The sequence below is a fragment of the Carlito syrichta genome, unplaced genomic scaffold (genome assembly GCF_000164805.1).
Source record: "Carlito syrichta isolate Samal-C Ts95f unplaced genomic scaffold, Tarsius_syrichta-2.0.1 Scaffold308071, whole genome shotgun sequence".
In the NCBI taxonomy this organism is placed as follows: Eukaryota; Metazoa; Chordata; class Mammalia; order Primates; family Tarsiidae; genus Carlito; species Carlito syrichta.
Window position 1 is genome coordinate 17,505 of NW_007252167.1, and position 19,293 is coordinate 36,797.

The 19,293-nt window shown below is 39.8% G+C and overlaps 1 protein-coding gene across 1 annotated transcript; it reads left to right on the plus strand.

Annotated features, from left to right (window-relative positions):
• Positions 1–6,389: 6,389 nt before the first annotated feature.
• Positions 6,390–11,651, plus strand: CCDC190 (coiled-coil domain containing 190). The gene is made up of 3 exons (XM_008064821.1): positions 6,390–6,576; positions 10,667–10,793; positions 11,102–11,651. Exons 1-3 carry the CDS (start codon positions 6,390–6,392, stop codon positions 11,649–11,651), a joined length of 864 nt encoding a protein of 287 aa, XP_008063012.1.
• The last annotated feature ends 7,642 nt before the right edge of the window (positions 11,652–19,293 follow it).

The following is a 19,293-nucleotide window of genomic DNA, read 5'->3' on the forward strand; positions in this document are numbered from 1 at the left end:
GTCTTTGGTTTTGGTATCATGGTAATGTTGAACTCATAAAAAAATATGGAGACATATTCTCTTCATATTCTTCAATTTTCTGGAAGAGTTTCTTGTATAATTAATATTATTTCTTCCTTAAATGTTTGGTAGGATTTCCCAGTTTTCTTTATGGGAAGAATTTAATGCAAATTCAATTTTAAAAATCTGTGTAAGGGTGTTTAGATTATCTACTTCTTAAAATAAACTTTGGTATCCTTTGTCTTTTAAATAATTTATCGGTTGCATCTAATTTGCCAAATATATTTGTATAAATTTGTTTATGCTAGTCTTGTATTAGTTTTTTAATATCTGTAGGAACTGTAGTGATCTCTCGTCTCTTGTTTCTAATATTGGTAATTTTTATCCTCTTTCCTTTTTTCCTGATCAGCCTGGATAAAAATTAATCAGTTTTATTGATAATATCAAAAAATCAGTATTTAATTATATTATTTTTTCTGTATTGCATTTCTGTTTTCAGTTGCATCAGTTTATGTTTCTTCTTTATGTTCTTGCTTATGAACATTTTAAGATTGATTTCTTCCTTTTTTTTCTAATTTTATAAGACAAAACCCAAAGATTTTATTTTACAGTATAGGCATTTTTATGTTATAAGTTGTTCACTAAGTACTGCTTTAGTTCAGCTCACAGATTTTGATATGTCATATTATGAGTTTCATTCAGTTAGAAGAACTCTGAAATTTTCTGCTTGATTTCTTTTTTAACATATGGCTTACTTAGAAGTATATTATTTAGTTGCCAAGTACTAGGGTGACAGACATATTTCTCTTTTTATTTCTAGTTCTGTTCCATTTTGATCAGTGAATACATCATTTTTTTCAATATTTTTACATCTATTAAAACTATTTTTGGTCCACATATGGTCTCAATAAATGGTCCTTGTGCACTGGAAATAAATCAGTATTCTATTGTTGGGTAGAGTATTCTTTAAATATTCATTAGGTGAAGTTGGTTGACAACTTTTAGACTTACTAATTTTCCCTATATTTTTTCTATAAATTTTTGAGAAAAGAATGTGGAATAATTGATAATAATTGTTTGTTGATTTTTCCATGAAGTTCTATCAGTTTTTGCTTTATGTATTTGGCAGCTCTGTTACTGGGTACAAAATATTGTGAATTTTTATGTTCATCATTTTTTTTTAATGAGCTTCTTTATCCCTGACAATATTCTTGGCTCTGAAAAATATTTTTTTTGGGATTAGTATAGTTTTTCTTAATCTCTTTTAATTAGTATTATCATGATATATCCTTATATTCTTTTCTATCCTTTTACTCTCAACCTATTTATGCCTTCATACTAAAAGTGTTTATAAAGTGTGGGCTTCTTTTTTTAAATTTGAACTGACAATCTGTTTAATGGAGTATTACATTTGTTGTGGTCTTGATATTGTTTGATTTAAAATCTTAAACCGAATCTGCTTAACTAGACTTCTTTTCCCTCTTTCCTCTTTTTCTGCTTTACTTTAGATTGAGTATTTTCTATGATTTTATTTTCTTTCTCTTGTCGCCTTTTTAGTTATAATTCTTTGTCATTTTAGTGTTTGCTTTAGAGTTTAGAGTATACAGCTTTAACTGTTACAATCTACCTTCCAGTGACATTATACTGCTGCAAATATAAGAATCTTTTAACAGTATATATTTATTCGCACTTGAATTTTTTGCTATTATTCCCATGCATTCTACTTCTACATGTGCTATAAATCTCATACTACATTCTTTTTCTTTGAATAGTTAATCACATTTTTAAATGACTTATATAATGAGAGAAACAGATTTTATACTTGTCCATGTAGTCACTATTTCTTGTGCTTTTCATTTCATTATGCAGATATGTATTTCCATCAGATATAATAGTTTTTGACAGAACGTATGCTCTAATTCTTATCTGTCTTACTCTGTATGTAATGTCTTTTTCCCCCACTTGTCATTTTTAAGATGACCCCTTTATTACTTTTAAAGTAATTTGATTTTATATACCATGGAGTAGTTTCACTTAAACATTTTTTTTCAGTTTTTCTTTTTTTGCTTGGAATTCTTATAGCTTCTGAGATCTGTTACTCTGCCCTGCTAATGTTGGTTGCCTTGGCCTTTCTGAGCTTACAGCTTTGTTTCCTCAACTCAGGAAACACCTACCTGGTTGTCCACCTCTTGTTCTATGGCCTGAAAATTCTTTACAGGCAATAAACTGTGGTAATGATGAAGATTTCCTGGTTTGTTTCCACTCTCTTAGGGAATCACCATCCTATCTGCCCGGTGTCTTTTCTATCAAATTTTATAATTTTTTTCTACTTTTCAAATTGGTTCATGCAGCAAAAGAAATATAGGCCCTGCTACTCCATCTTTGCTGAAAATCAGGAACTAACTTTTATTGGATGTCTACTATGCACCAAACACTTTACATTCATTCTTTTATTCAATTCTATGAGAAGTCCTATGATAAAGACACTATTAATTTATTTTACAAATGAGGAGAACAGGAAATAAGACAGGATTGATGACTAAAATCACACATCCTATTAAATGGCAGAATAATTATTTGACCTCAGGTGTGTTTTGACTACAAAAGATGCCACCTCCATATAAAACAGAATTATTTTTTTAAAAAACCCTGAATGGTCATAAATAAAATATATCCTGTAAATTCCACTTTACTCATAACCACTTTATTGAATGGTTAAAACTTACTTTTCCCCCAGTGGTGGTAGATTGGACATAATCTGGGAATGACCGTTTTATATGTCCAGTAGCTTTTTTTGTTGATTTTTCATTCTTGGCCCTTAGTGATATCCTGGGCAGTTTCTGTACATTTCTGGCCACTTTCGCTACAAAAAGAAGTCCAGTATACTTTGAAGTTCCAATTTCATACACAATTTGAATCCTTCTTCACTGAACTCTAGGCAGTTTGAAGAGGGGCAAGGAGGATCATTTTCTCTATTACTCTTCTTTCTCCACTCCTTGGAGTGAAACAAGGAGCATATTTTTTGTATTCCTCTTCTCCCTTGTCTATTCAATACTAACTAACCACTTTGAAGTTGTAGATGAGAAGGTAAATAAGGGAGAAGAGCTCTTCTTATATAACTTCTACATTTGTGATGCTGAGGTATTGCTGGTATTCCCCTGTCTATTCTTGTTCTGTGTGTGCAAGGATGCTTTTTGTTTTAAGATGTGTGGGAATGTAAACTAGTACAACCTCTATGGAAAACAGTTTGGTGATTCCCAAAAGGTCTAAAAATCAACCTTCCATACAACACTGCAATCCCCCTACTGGGAATATACCCAGAGAAACTCAAATCAGTCTGTGAAAAAGATACTTGCACTTGCATGTTCAGTGCAGCATTGTTCACAATAGCAAAAACATGGAGCCAACTGTGCTGCCCATCGAAAGAGAACTGGATTTTTAAAATGTGGTACATATACACAATGGAATAGTATGCAGCCATAAAGAAGGACAAAATCATGAACTTCACAGCAACTTGGATGGACTTAGAGTCTATAATACTGAGAGATCTGTCATCGAAACAAAGAACTGAGTACCACATGTTCTCACTCATAAGCAGACCTTGAACAATTATTGTAATACTATAAGAAAAGGATTGGCAGTAGTGGGACATTGCTGGGGGGTGGGCAGGATTAGTAGTAGTGGAATTCTGCCAGGGGAGGTGGGCACACCTCAGTAACAAGAGTACCTGCATAATGAACATTTGTATCTTAACCCTGAATTGTACCTATCTTTAAAGTAATTTTTTTTAAAAAAAAGATGTGTGGTGTTTATGAGGAAGCTCACACTCACTCTAATCCTTCTGCCTTTGCCTTCCTCTGGTCCTGCAGTGGTGCCGTTTTCTCTCTGGTGAAGCATAACCTTCCAAGACAAGCCATGCCATAATTCCTGATCCCTCATATAATCCCTATACTCCACACGAAGTCAAGTCCTCTAGGATGGGTTCAGCCACCAGTTGTTTCCTAGTTACACCACACTAAGCCTCTTTCTTACCCTTCAGCCATGCGTTACTTCTGCAAGCCTCTCCTCTTCAGTTCTAGACATCCAGGAGCCCAAATTTCTTCAAAAATTCCTCACTACCATGAGCACTCACGGCAACAAAGAGATGGCATAGAGGCTGTTCTGTGATTCTGCAGTTCAACCAGTCTTGAGCTAAGGGAGAGGGTGTGTGGACCCAGTTTCTGGTTGTGTAGAACCTTGTTGTGTCGAACCCCATTCTTTTTCTTGCATAGCACAGTGATTTTCTGGAAACCTGGCTTCATTCATTTACATTCTGGAGGTGAGGTAATTACCTCATGAGAAAAGGTGGGAAAGAAATTACCTCCCACTGAGAGAAAAAATGTCTCTCACTCTCCCTCTTCTCAGTAATCTCCTTATAATGGAATGTTTGCTGGATGATGATTGGGGGTAATAGAGCCTGTTTAGCTGCCTCTTGGTAAATTCAGGGAGGGAATTATCAGGCCCAGTTTGGCAACTCCTTTTAGACTGCGGTGTCTTAACGCCTCTTATCGTCAAGTGGAGTCCCAAGGCAACCGTACAAGTCTCTCTTGTTCAACTTGACCTTCTACAGCAACAGTTCGAAATATGAGCACCAAACTTGGTTTACATTTTACTTTACCTAGTGCTGTATTTACCACTTTGAAAATCTTGATAAGCACTGAAGCGCACTGAACATGGAGAAGCCTGGGGAAAGTCTGTATGGTGTGCACTCATGCAAAATAAACAAATTAACAATGCTCCTGACCAAATGTGAACAATCATGACAGAAAAAAAGAGAGTGCTTTCTTTGGAGCCCTCAGTTAGTTTTCAAGAAACAGGAATGGGGTTCAGGAAAGAGATGGATGGCCAAAGAGGAGGAAAAGGAGGAAAGGAAGCGAGAGCAAGAGATTGAGAACACAGGAAGACACACCTTGCTTTCATTCCTAGCTTCCATGGACACAGCCAGAAGGGCACTGAGGGCCTCTCTAAGAACAGGCTAGCAGTTGGCAGGCTTCCTTCACTCACATAGTTATTAAGAGCTTTGGCTTCTCCCGCATGGCTTGGTGCCCATGGCCTGAGGAGCTAGTATTCCCGACTTGGGGAGGTGGGGAGGGAGGAGGAGAGCTTCCAAGTGTATTCAACATTCTCCCCCACAGCCCTCTCCAGCCTTCTCCCTCCCTCCATCCTCTCCAATACAAGACTCCTATGTTTACTGAAGAAAAACAGGCACATTAATCCAGACTCTGCGTGACATAGCAAAAGAAACAAGCCACAGTCTCCTGGTGAGAGTCCTGGATTTGTAGGTAAGCTCTATGCACCCCATTCTTTAACAAAAGTTTAATCTACGCTTTAGACTCTAAATCAAACCGCCTTAAGATGTATTTGTTTCCTGTGTCCTGAACTTATCTTCCTTTTTAATACTAAGCTTTCTCCTGTATTATTACCACCAAAGTTTTGTTGAGAACAGTCTATTTATGTCCTGAGCACATATTATGCTTAGCTCTCAGATAAGTGTTGTGAAGAACTTGAAGGAGAAAAAGATGTGTCCCTACATATGACTGCTAGTTGGAGGAGAAAGAAATTGCTGTAGGCTTAGACATCAGGGCATGAGAAGAGTGAAGAGAATCTAAAGTTGGAAATGGGTGAGGGCGGAAAGAGGAGCTTCTGCTCAATCTAAGTGGCCTCCCCAGTGATGCCCAGACCATTCCTCCTGGATACTGTTCTATTTTGTAATCAGTATGCCCCATTCTTCCCACTTTGTTAGAAAATCTCTTGATAACAGGAACTGTGTCTTATTGACCCCTCCCCATAGCATTTAGCCTAGCATCTGTCACATCATAGAATTACAGGCTGAATGAACCCACGCATATGTGAATTAATGAACTGAGGGGGCCCAAGAATGTCTGGGCCTCAAGTCTCCACATCCTCTCCAGACCTCTGAGAAGGCTTTCTGGGAGCCTATAAAAATAGTAAAAGAAACCTTTTTATTGAGTGAATAACATTTTAGAAATGTAAGGTGCTTTTCTCCCCCCAAAGAGTTGTCCACACACTTCTCACTTGATCTTTACAGCAACCTGGGGACTGCACCGGGAGCCTATTGCCTGTACGATTTTATTAGCAGGGAAGCCGAGGCTCAGAGGAATGACTACCCTCAAGTCTTGTATGTCACTCTGGAAACTTGTTTTATAATAGGGCAAAATTTTCCAATAGTGTGATTTTATTTGACCCAGCAGCTGTGATTTCAGAAATGCACCGGTTTCAAACATCTATCTCTGACTAAAAGCCGAGGGTCAGCATCTCGGCCTTGCATTGTCAGGTTAGTTGTGGTGCCTGGGAAAATCTTGTTTTATTTTCTCTAGACCATGAAGAGGATGGAGAGGCACATGGTCAGGGGACCACTGCATAAGCACTTTGACTTGGAGAGGAAGAATGCCAAGCAGACTGAAGCCAGACTGGGCCAAAGATTGCAGAAACTAGAGGATATCTGCCTCTACCAAATGAAGCTACTGACCTGGGAGCAGAAGCAACTCCAGAGTGAACTGCAACGATTACAGCAAGGTAAGTCTTCCTGGACTGGGAACAGTGTGCTCCATGGCAAAGCAGGGCAGCCCCTCACTCAGGCGGGGCCCTGGCAGAACCCTGCACACCAAGAGGGCAAGCACTTCAGATCTTAACCTGGGGTTTAGACTGTGCCACTCTCCTTGTCCCTCCCTCCTCAATTCCACAGCTTCTCGGAGCAGTTCACTCACAAGGCATCTCGAGCTAACACTTCTCAGGCTCCCAGACACTGCCATCTTTCAAACCAGTTCTTTCTGGCTTACACTCTTAGTTTTCCACTTTCTTATTTTATTTTTCATTCTGCATTTCTTTCACTAAATCTGGGCTGATTTGGTTTCACCTCTTTTTTTATGTCTGATCTTCCTTTTGGGGAACTAACAACAATTTATGGAGTAGCTGCTAATGTGCCAGCCACTTTCCTAGGCCATTTTATGGAAAGAAAGTTTTAAAAGAAGAAGCTGGGTGTGATGCCTCATGCCTGTAATTCTAGCACTTTGGGAGGCCCAGCCAGGACAATCGCTTGAGCCCAGGAGCTCAAGACCACATAGTGAGACCTCATCTCTACAAAAAAGAAAACGAAAACAATTAGCCAGGCATGGTGATGTGTACCCATAGTCCCAGCTACTTGGGAGGCTGAGGTGGAAGGATCGCCTGAGCTCAGGAGGTTGAGGCTGTGGTGAGCTGTGATGCTGCCATCGCCCCCCAGCCTGGGTGACAGAGTGAGACCCTGACTCAAAATAATAAAATAGAAAAAATTTCCCTGGAATTGCTATCTCAGTTCCCTCAAATGAAAAATAAAAATGATGTTACCTACCTTGTGAAGTTATTTGAGGATTCACTGAGAACTTCGAATGGTACTGAAACACAAAGTACTATACAAGTGTTCACGCATCAATTAATTAAACATTGTTACAGAACTGAAACTCTCCTACTGTTTTGTTGAAGCTTGCTGCAGTTGTACAGTTTGTAGAAAATCATTCTCTCCTTGGTCCATCATTAAAATAACTGGCTTTATTATTACTTCAAAATTCAGCGGAGAAAAGAAATAGCTCTTCTTACTGATGGCAGGTGCCAGAACTCAGGAGTTCTGAAAATAATGGAGCATGTTCAAGAGGTGAGCCAGGTGCCGTGACTGAATGTAACATCTTTTAGGTCTACACAGCTGAAATAAGGACACAAAAGCCAAGTGTAACAACCAAACCCCTAGCCTGGAAATTATTTCTAGCCTCCAGCTTTGGGTTCCAAAGATAAGTTTGCACTAGTAACTGAGCTCTGCTTTCAATTTCTCCAACTGCAACAAATGGCTGTCCTCACTGAGTGTAGAGTTGGTTTAGAGAGAGTCGGAACCAGGAGACAGAAAAGTGATTCAGGGGCCTCTGTTCCCATGTGCTTTGGAAAGTCCTATCTTCTCTAAGTCTCAGACTTCTTAACAGTAAAATTAGGGACAAAATAAGAGAACAATATGTATTGTCTCAGTATTCATTAGGCACTGTGCTCAGCAATATTTTCCCATGATTCATTTAAAGAAATTTCATCAAGATTCAGTTATATGCCAGTCCCTAGTCTTCGAGATATGGATTAGTAGGCTAGAAATTAGGCTTAAAAATCCACATTTTTAACTGAGATGATACTAAGGCAGATTATTCTGGAACAGATGTTTTGCAGACCAGACTTTGCAAAATGTTATTACATACACTCAGGTAGAGGCTGGAGTGCAAATATGAAAAACCACAGACTCTGCCCTTAAGATGCTTGTATTTAAATTGGATGGTAGCTGTGCTTACAAAAAATTATGATCAAAACTGCTAATCGGGTTCTTTACAAGGTAGAGCAGGAGCATGAAAAGGTTCCTATGTCTATCAGTGGGCTTTAACTAAGATCTCCCCAAAGGGGCAGTGATCAAGCAGAATCTCAGAGAAGAGGGGGGCGGGGGTAGGGATGAGGGTTTGTCAGGGGGATATGTGGAATGGGGCTACTCCTGACAGAAGGAACCGTATATATAAAGGTACATAAAGAACATGGCTTGCCTCAGATAGCCCAGTACTGCGGGAAGGTGACATGTGACAGAGGAGGTGTTTATGCAGTTTTCAGAGAAAAAACAGGGTAGGCAAAGTCTCCAATCATGAATAACCTCACGGCTCTCACAGGAGAGTTTAGAGTTCACCCTGGAGGGTCTGGGAGTGGGGAGAAAACACATTCAAGTGTCAAAAAAATCACTCTGGTGGCCATGTTTAAATAGAGCTATAGTCAAAGGAGACATGACAAAATTATTAGGGTCAGGCCACGGTTTCAAGGCCTAGACCAGGGCATTGGTCAGGTGAAGAAAATAAGACCAGCATCTCAAGATATTTAGAAAGAATTGTCAGAGCTTTATGACTAATTATATGTGCAAGGTTAAAGAAAACCACAAAGTAGGCTCTCAAACACACTTGTTAAGTTGGATAAATAGGTGGAGACAGTACCCTGCCTCCACAGAGAAAACCCTAGAGAAAGATCAAGTTTCCAAGAAAAGATATGTTCACTTCTTAACCTGTTGGCCCTACTGCAGAAAACTGGCCTCACTGGGAGAAGTAGCTCAAAATCCCTTAGTTTTTAGGAAATAGGTGAAGTTCTTACATGGAAAAGACCTGCACACCTCCCCAAGGAGACAACAAAGGAAGTAAGGCTCACAAAGGATTATCTCCTGTCCTGACTACTTCACAGATAAGTGACTAGATCCAAGAGTATTAGGAGTCTAATGTAAATTCTAGGCTCTTTATCAGGTCATATTCCCTCCGCCTGGGTCTACTAACCAAGGTGTGGATTTAAGGAACTCACTGCCATAAGTGCAAACTAGTCTAAAACTTTTAACCCTAAATGATCAGCTCGTGAGATGTCTTGAAAACTAATTGGGTCATCTCTAGCAGCTATGACTACAAGATGCTAAAACATCAACTCCATGAGTGAAAAGCCCACTTAACCAAGGCTGGCAGTTGCACTTATGCCACAGGTGGGTAGGAAGTCACATAATTGGTGTGAATGAAACAACACATTCACACCCAGGGATTTTGTTTTTGAAAGCACTGTGCTTGCCAAGTAAAACATTCAAACAAAACCTCTGTGGGCCTAACCCGTTTAAACCTCTGATTGTGGTGTTTCTAAATCCTCTTTGAACATAATCTAGGTAAGCATTGGGAAACTGCTTTAAATTTTTCTGTTTCCATGTGTCACACTAGATCAACCTTATGTGTAATATGAACCAAGGATATTCCCACAGTGATTCCCTGAAAGTTTGCTTTCCAGCATTCTTTTTCTTCTTCTCTTATTGTATTGGTTTTCCGGAGCAGCCATCACAAAGTACTACAAATTAGGTGGCCTAAACCATAGAAAAAAAATTTTTTTTGAGACAGGGTCTCACTCTGTGACCCAGGCTAGAGTGCAATGGCATGAGCACAGCTCACCACAACCTTGACCTCCTAGGCTCAGGTGATCCTTCAACCTCAGTTTCCCAAGTTCCTGGGGCTACAGATGCACACCACCATACCCCACTAATTTTATTTTTACTTTTTGTTGGGATGAGGTCTCACTATGTTGCCCAGGCTGTTCTAGACCTCCTAGACTCAAGCAATCCTTTTGCCTCAGCCTCCCAAACTGGTGGGATTATAGGCATGAGCCCCTGGGCTCAGCCTAAACAAAAGAAATATGTTATCTCACAATTCTGGAGTCTAGAAGTCCAAAATTAAAGTGTTGGCAGGCTCCTTCTGAGTACTGTGAGGAAAGGATCTGCTGCAGGCCTTTCTTTGGCTTATAGATGGCTGTTCTCTCCCTGCCTCTCTTCACATGGTGCACTCTGTGTGTGTGTGTGTGTGTGTTTGTGTGTGTGTGCGTGCACAAGCGTGCGCGCGCCTATGTTCAAATTTCCTTTTCTTACAAAGGCACCAGTCATATTGGATTAGGACCCTCCCTAATCATGTCATTTTCACTCAGTTATCTCTGTAAAGACCTGTCTCTAAATAAGGTCACACTCTGAGGTACTCGGGATTAGGACTTCAACTTATGAAATTCGGGAAGGACACAATTCAACCCATAACACTTATGAATTAACTCAAAGCAGATATCATGAAGAAAAAGTCCTCCTCTTATTTTGGGAGTGGAATTCAGAAGAGACCAGACGATATTTTCATGTTCTCACCACAGAGAAGACAGAAGAACAGAGAACCATGGGCTAATAATATTAGGTAAGAAAATGCTTACCAAACTCAAGGGCATGACATTAGAAACCTCTTCCCAAATGACCTCTTGTTAAAACTGTTAAAACTTTCTCTTTCTGAGAAAATGTTGCCTTTCCCTTCTTAAGCACAGATACTTCCCCCACATTGTTGCCACCCATTCTCACCCTCCAACCCATTTCCACCCAGTTGATTTTACTTTATTACCTCAACTGATATCTCACTGAAGGGGGCTGGGGTCTAACATGTTGAAAGATCTAAATATGAGCCTCTTCATTGGTTTTCAGAGCTCTTTTTTTTAAAACCTCCTTTTCCAGAGCATTGGCAACCAATATGGCCGAAAAAATATACAAAACCAAGTCCAAGGTTCCTCCTTTACATCACATTGCTCCCAAAGACCCCACGAAAAGCAAAAAGCAGCTGCTATCACAAAATCACAGAACTGCCTGTGTCATGGAAGAGAAACCACAAGCCCAAGAGAAAGATTCTACGAATTCACCAAAAGGCATGAGCTTCAACAAGGGCATCTCTGTTTTACATCAAGATCAAGAAGTTTCCGCCAATAACACAGAACAAGGCCCTAGTTACAGCCCATCTGGTGATAGCAGAATGGTATATGCCGATGAGACCAGATCAAAAGGTGCCACTCTAAAGCCAGATTGGAATGCTGGGAAACAAATTCCTCCAAATCTCGTGGAAGGTACAGAAAGCTTCAAAGGTGAGTTCACACAGCCAACCTTCTTAGAGTTATTTGCAAAGGCTAAAAATGCCCATTATCTGCGACATAGGGTCCCCCCAGAGTCTGAGAGGTTGCTCAGCATTAGGGAGATATTTGGGCATGGGGAACCCTCCTCACCCAGGGCATGAAGGGAATGTGAAAACAGGGTAGCTTCTAAGTTCTTTCCTCTCTAACCTTTTAACATTGCCTGACAATAACAAATACTATTATTGTCAAGGAAATGTGCTCTGCAAATAACTTTAGCAATAAAGGGGAAAAAATAGAATTATATGATAATTTTATTTTAAACTTCCTGGGGTTTTTTTTCCTTTTACAGAATATAATATTTCTCTGAACAATGCTAATATATGAAAAATAAGGGGACAACTGAATCTTCTGAAAATATTTTATGTGATGCACATTTGCTTATAGCAAAACTATGAATATACATTGATGATTGGACTTTTTTAGTTTCCATTTTAATCTTAGAAATACAGCATACATGTAAGGATTTGTTACACAGTTATATTGCATGAAGGCCTAAAACTATAAAAAAAACCTTAGAGGAAAACCTAGGAAACACCCCTCTGGACATCAGTGTGGGCAATGAATTCATGGCCAAATCCTCAAAAGCAAATGCAGCAAACACTAAAATTGACAAGTGAGACCGTATCAAGCTAAAAAGCTGCCACACAGAAAAAAAAAATCGAGAAAGTAAAGAGACAACCCACAGAATGGAAGAAAATATTTGCAAGCTATGTATCTATAAGGAACTTAAACGAATCACAGGAAAAAATAATCCCATTAAAAAGTGGGTAAAGGACATGAACAGACACTTCTCAAAGGAAGACATATAAGCGTCCAACAAACATATGCAAAAATGCTCAACGTCACTAATCAGAGAAATACAAATCAAAGCCACAATGGACTTTTCTTGGTGGGAAAGTAGCAAGAGTTCTGCTTTCATTTGCTTCCCTGTTTCTCATAGGAGATTCTCGTGACGCCACCTGCTGGCAAAATGGCATGGCGGTTCTCTTTTAGTTTGATTCAAGGTGGTGGGAGGTATAGGAATTGAGCTGTAAATATGTGCTGTAACATGGTCTGTAAAGAAAACCCGCTCTTTTGCCACAGTGGCACACTCTGTTTTGAAGCCCTTTCCTGCCTTTCTTCATTCCCATTTTAGTTTTCTCATTCACACTTTCAACCTCCTCACATCAAACTTGAAGAATCCTAATAAAAGAATAAGGAACCATTGCTTTCTTTTCATGTATTCTAGAATCAAAGGATTTCAGAAACTTTTAATCATCTCCCAATATTCCATCAAATTCACATCAGACTCTATCGAGAACTACCCCACTGTGAAATGAGAGCTGTAACATCTTTAAAAAGTTATTGTTTCGGGTAGGCCTCTGTGGCTTGGGCTGCTCTGTAAGTGAATCAATCTAGGAGGATTGCTTTCTGTCGCACTGTTCCAAACATCACACTAAAAACAAGCAGTATTACAAGCCATCAGAAGACAATAGCTCACTCTTCATGCATTTTAAACCTGTTGTCCACTTAATGAAGTGGAGAATAAAATCATCATGCTTTTTATCATTTGATTATTATTTATACTGACTCCATAAGGGAAACCAGCTTGCTCCTGTCCATCCAAGATCTTAGAGAAACCAGGCATCTACTGGTGAGTACATTCAAACCTGCAATCCTGTAGCAAAGTGGAATTCCAGAAGAGTAAACTTCTGGGCCTCTTTAATATCAGGCAGGCATCAACCCAGCCTGGAAAATTTGGAAGAAAGAAGATTATTTAGATCAGAAATTATAAGGGACCCTAACCTACTAATATTACAAATGTTCTGAAATGAAGATTAATTCACATTTAATTTATAGTTAATTAAAATGAATTAATTTAATAACACTTAATTCACACTTAAGATTCCATGTGTTTGAAAATAATACCTCATGATCGCTCCCAATTCTCAGTGCCGTCCTGATGCTCTCCATGCAACATCCCAGTTAATGCTCACAACAACTCCGCAAAATAGTTTTTATACCCAGTTTACTGGTAACAAAATTGAGGGTAGAGGAGTGGCTACTTGCTAATAAATGACAGAGCAGAATTTGATCCCCAGTTTACTCAACTTTCTTGGTCACACTCCTCCATTACACCACAGTTTGAAGACAAAAGCTTGAACCAATCAGTCCAAACAGAAGTCAGCATCCCAACATCACCAGTGACAGCCAGAGTAGGAAGAAACCACTGCTGAGAAAGGGAATACAGGGTACGTGTACTGCTGCAGGAACCAACTGCTTCCCTCACCTCCACCCACACCCACTGGGGTAGGCATTTGGGCACTCAGGACAGGAAAGAGAGTGGGCAGCCAGGCCCCTCTCTTCTGCCAGAGGTAGCTATGGAGAACAGAAACTCCACTGGTTGGGGAAGGGAGACTTTAAACAGGACATAAACCATAAGTAATAATACCTAACTGTGATTAAATGACTATATACCAGCAACAAAACTTTTAAAACCAAAGTGCTTGGAAATTACGGGATCAGACTGAGATACTGTTTAGCCAAGTTGGTTAATTGAGGGGAAAAGAAACCATGTTATGTTTATATCTCACCAAGGTGAGGTTTAAAGAGGCATTGTGCTACATAGAGAGACATTGTGCTCAGTCACATTGACTTTCAAGGAACACAGGTCCTTATTAAGTGGCCCTCAACTCACATGTGACTTAGGTATGTGTGTCCCCCTTGAGATGTACAGGAAAAAATGTTTTACCTAGTTAGGCATAGTACAAACTATACCTTAACTTTCCCGTCTTCTACCCCTCTTGTGAATGTGGTGCTGCCATGTGTCCTAATGGTAGACATCAATCAGTTAGAAATTGCAAGTGAAATTTACTGTAATTAGGTCCATTCTTTTGAACCACTCAAGTTTAATTCCATTAACGTTGTTCCACGAATCTGGTCAATGAGGAAAACTTCCTGGTGAAAAGGAACACACAGATGTACACACAAAGACTCCAAACACACAACACACTTTGGTAGGAGTCAAACCAAATATTAGCATGAACACTCCCAACTCAAAATTGTTAGTAATAAAATATTAGTTCAAAAATGTGTGATAAAGAGAAATTGCAGGCAAACTGCATACACAATGTTATTCAAACACGGAGATTACTACTAGAACAGCTGTGATTATTCTTGCTGAGGGCTGTTTGTTCATATCGAGATCAAAGGAATGAGACCAAGGGCGTAGACCAAGGAGCTCAAAACCAAAGACGAAAGCTGGGACTGCTGAATCAAGTGATGGACGCATCTTATGCTGTGGTCAGAACCACCGAGCCTGAGTGAGTGCCTACCTTAGCCACAGAGTTATCCTCAGTCTCCTTCCCTCTTTGCTTCCCCTCAAGTGCCAGCAAAGGGGGCAGGGCCCACAATAATTAATGATTCCATTAGTTAACTTGATATTATTAAATTTAAAAATAGATATAATTTTTCAGAATATGTGTAACAATTCATATTTGGATGATGTTTTTTCTCAAAGAATTTTCCCCTCTTTTTCCTTAGGGAGTCACACAAACACTTAGACCCACAACGCTTTTTTCAAAACTGGCTATGAAAGAAAGGTGCCCTCAGGTTCACTACCAATGCTCCCACCAAGAAGGCAGCAGCTCTCAGAATGCCAGAGGGACGGGACCATGTTTCAGGGAACTAAAGGTGAATTGGCGACCCCAATACCTCTTCCAAGTCCCAGCATATTTTAGCAGAACATTTCAGCAGTACTTTTATCCAGGCCCATTTGAAAATAAAAGCAATACTGAGTATAACGTGAGTCCTAAAATCAAAGAGAAATGAAATTAATAGAATGTGGACAGAAAAGGAAGAAATTTGACATAGTATGTAGGAAAAGAATTTAGTCTGGACAAAAAAGATCAGCATGATAGGTCTACTCTGGGAATCATTAAGCATTCAAGAACATATTATCTCACAGTTCTAATCCCACCCCTTACCAAACCAGTGGGACTTTTTATAAACCAAAAAAAAAAAAAGCTGACAGATCTGAGCTTTGCTCCCCCTTAATACGTTAATCACTGTAGCAGAAGGAAAGCCCTCATATTAAAAACTCAACAGGGGCCTCAATTCTAAAATCAAGACTCTTCCCTAATTATTCAAGCACCAACAAGATGAGAAACTTTTTCTCATAACAACTGATTCCCAAAAGAGATTATTTCATTACAGAAAACATATACCTACTTTCCTACTACCTCATAACCAAACTTCCAGAGATAGAAAATCATTCACACTCAGGAGGGGGTACACTGGCTCTGAGTAACCAGAATCCCTAGGTGGGAGATTACAGCTCACCCTCACCTTACCATGTACTCCTAAATATTACTAAAAAATAAACAAAACTCTGTTTAGTAACAGAAATAACCATCTTGTTCATACTAGTCATATTGGAGTTCTTCCATAGGAGATTGCAGTTGGTAGTTTTAAGGGTTAGCCAGTTCAACTCCAGTACAAAGGTGTGAAGTGACTTCTTTAAAACAGACAGAAAATGAACACACTTGTTTTCAGCAAATTTCTCACCAATGCTGGTTTGGAATTGAAAGTTTGTTCACCCTGTGTAAAACAATGCTTCCCCCTAGTGGTGAAGCCGGCAAGTCCAAGCAAGTAAACTTGAAGGCCAGGAAATTAGTAATTCCACTAATTTCCCAAAGGATATTCCAAGAATTCTTGCTATAGAAAAAAAAGTACTATGGGTTAAAATAAGTTTGGGGAAATCTGGGTTAAACAATGAAAACAAATTTCTCTACCATGGGACATCTCTAAGTCTTTTAAAATATGCTAATGTCACTGTGAATGTCAAGGAGAAAATTATATTATGTTGAGTTCTCCCAAATGGGATAGCCATGAAAACATCATCTAAAAATCATCTCCAGAGCCGGGCTTGGTGGCTCAGCCTGTAATCCCACACCTTTGGGAGGCTGAGGTGAGTGGATTGCCTGAGCCCAAGGGTTCGAGACCCACCTGGGCGGCGAGACCTCATCTCCACAATAAATAAATAAAAAAAAATCAGTCGGGCATGGTAGCGCATGCCTGTAATTCTGGCTACTCGGAAGACTGAGGAGGAAGGATCGCTGGAGCCCAGCAGGTCGAGGCTGCGGTGGCCGGGAGCGGCCACTGCACTCCAGTCTGGGCGACAGAGTGAGACTCCAACTCAAAAAAAAAAGTCATCTCCAGGGACAACGACAATCCACAAAGCCCTTTAGAAGCACTTTCCTCGGATTAAAAAACTGGATTAAGATAGGCATTTTATCACATAGTTAGCAAAGATCTTATAAATTCCAGATGACAATAGCAGGAATGGCATTTTTCTTAGAGAATGTTTTCCATTCTCTTATATGATTTTATATGTATTCCCACATACACTTACATGCCTTCGCATATTCACAAATGCACATAACACACACATAGACGTGGTAACAGTATCCCTCATAAACAGCATTAGGGGTAAATAACAAAAATAGCAAAAATGGTAAAAAGCTGGGAAAGTGTGGCTATTTCAACTACTTTATATATATTATGTGATCTCAAGAGGTAGCCTTTGCTTGATTTTACAAACAAGTAATCTGTAGCATAGACATTTTAACTTCAGAAGTCTGGCCAAATCCTGAACAGGCAGCAAGTCCTGAGCTGAGAATCAAGTCTGTTTCTGTCTAACTCCAAAAATCCTGTTCTTCCCCCTACATCATGCCACCTTGCTTACTTCCATCCAAAAGTTCAGCAACAATAGCAACAAAACTCACTAGTCCCAGGCACTGTGCATGGAGCTAAGGGTGTGAACACATCTCACAGTGTCTGATCTCAAGTTTGCCATATGGTGGAATAAACAGACCCTAAACTGAACTCAATTGAAATTGTTGTTGCAGTCTCAATTGTTGCCTATTCCTCAACAGCTCTTCTACCCCAGATGATCTAACAATGCCAGTTGTGGTGATTCTGCCTGCCAGTGACTTATTCGGGAACAGATGTATGTCTCAATCCTTGCCAGTTAGACACGGGGCAGTCTACTGTGAACTTCTGGGAAAGATAGTTCCGTTTCTAAGAAGCAGACACAGAGAAAACAGTTTTCATCCTTTAGACACTGCCCTGTCTAGATGGGAATTTTGGGGTGTCATGTCTGGAAGATCTGCCACAGCCTCTCTGGGCTGAGAAGGAAGCACGGGAAGTAACGAGCAGCAGATAAAGCTGGTGGCATGGGCAGAAATCAGATCCCGAGAGGCTTTGTATTTGGGGTGACTATATAACTTACCCCAAGCTGGAACATTTCTGAGAGTGAAAGGGGATGCTATTAATAAATAAGATGGTGCAGGAAGCATCAAACAGGCAAACTTCTTATACACAGCTGAGGAATTTGGACCTTGTCTGGTCTGGCTACTTCACAGCTTTTAAGGAAGGAAAGGCTGTAGCCCCATCTGGATTTTTGGGTACACCTTTCTGACCCCTATGGAGAGAAAGGCTTCCTGGGGACAGGACAGGAATCCAGATGGATCAAAGAGAGGTGGGGGAACTACATGACAGCAGGGTAGAGTAGATCAAGAGGAGAGGCAGAGTAGAAAAATGTTTAAGAGGCAAATAATTAAAAACACATGGTGACCGATTAGGTCTGAAGGGAAACGGGAAGATGGGACTCAGGTTCCTGCCCTGGACATCTGCATGAAAGATGATGCCATTTAGCAGGACTGGTGACACCTGAGGAGCAATGGTCACCACCTCAATGGGAAGGGCCAACCACCAAACGCTCGAGGCCCATTGGATCTGCTGCACACGCCGTGAAGATGTAAAAAGTAAATGGGATGAGAACTGTGTTGGTTCTCTCAGTCTTTCTGGCAGTGATTAGTAATGAGAAAAGTATTTGTTGGAAGAGAATCAGTTAGTGGCGAGGAGTCCAGTAGAAACTGTCAGCAAGAAGAGATTGAAGACAATCTATTGCAATGTGTCTAAGGCACAGAATACGTGGAGAGACAAAACCTTGCCCTTGTTGGCAGGAGCCACTTCATACCAAGATTTTTAGATCTCTCCCATACTGTGGCTATAGTCAAATCATTCTCTTACTCCCAAGAATCGATCTCTCTCTCTCTCTCTCCTTCATTGTCTTTTCTTATTATTTTACCAGTTTTAATACAATTACAGGGTCTAAATTTTATTCAGCATCTTGGAACAAAACAAAGATGGTATATGCCATGCAATGATTGCTGACTATGGTATACAACTCTCCTTTCCTACTGCTTGATCATTCATTCATTCAACAAATATCTATGTTAAGCACCATTATGTGATGGGTGCGTTTTTTCATTACAGAGAACAGAAAAAAAGGCATGATCAGTGCACTGAAGGCCAACTTCCAGGCTGTTTGTTCATGCCTGAGAATATAATCTAATAAAGATGTCTGATAGGCTGGTGTTTATCACACACACACACACACACACACACACACACACACAAACACACACACCATTCTCTCTTCTCTCAGTTTCCCCTCCAAATTAATGACAACATCATATTTCTTCTTTTTTTTTTTTTGAGTATTTTATATTTTATTATAGTTTGTGTGATATACATTCTTTTTTTTTCATTAATCAGTATTTTTTATTATGGTTTTGTGGGGTACAGTTAAGGGTTAGGTGTACAATGACGTTTCATTCAGGCACCCTGTAGATAAGAAGTGTTTTCCCATCCCCCGACAGATATTTGCTACTGTTAATCCCATCCCCCTCCCCCCCA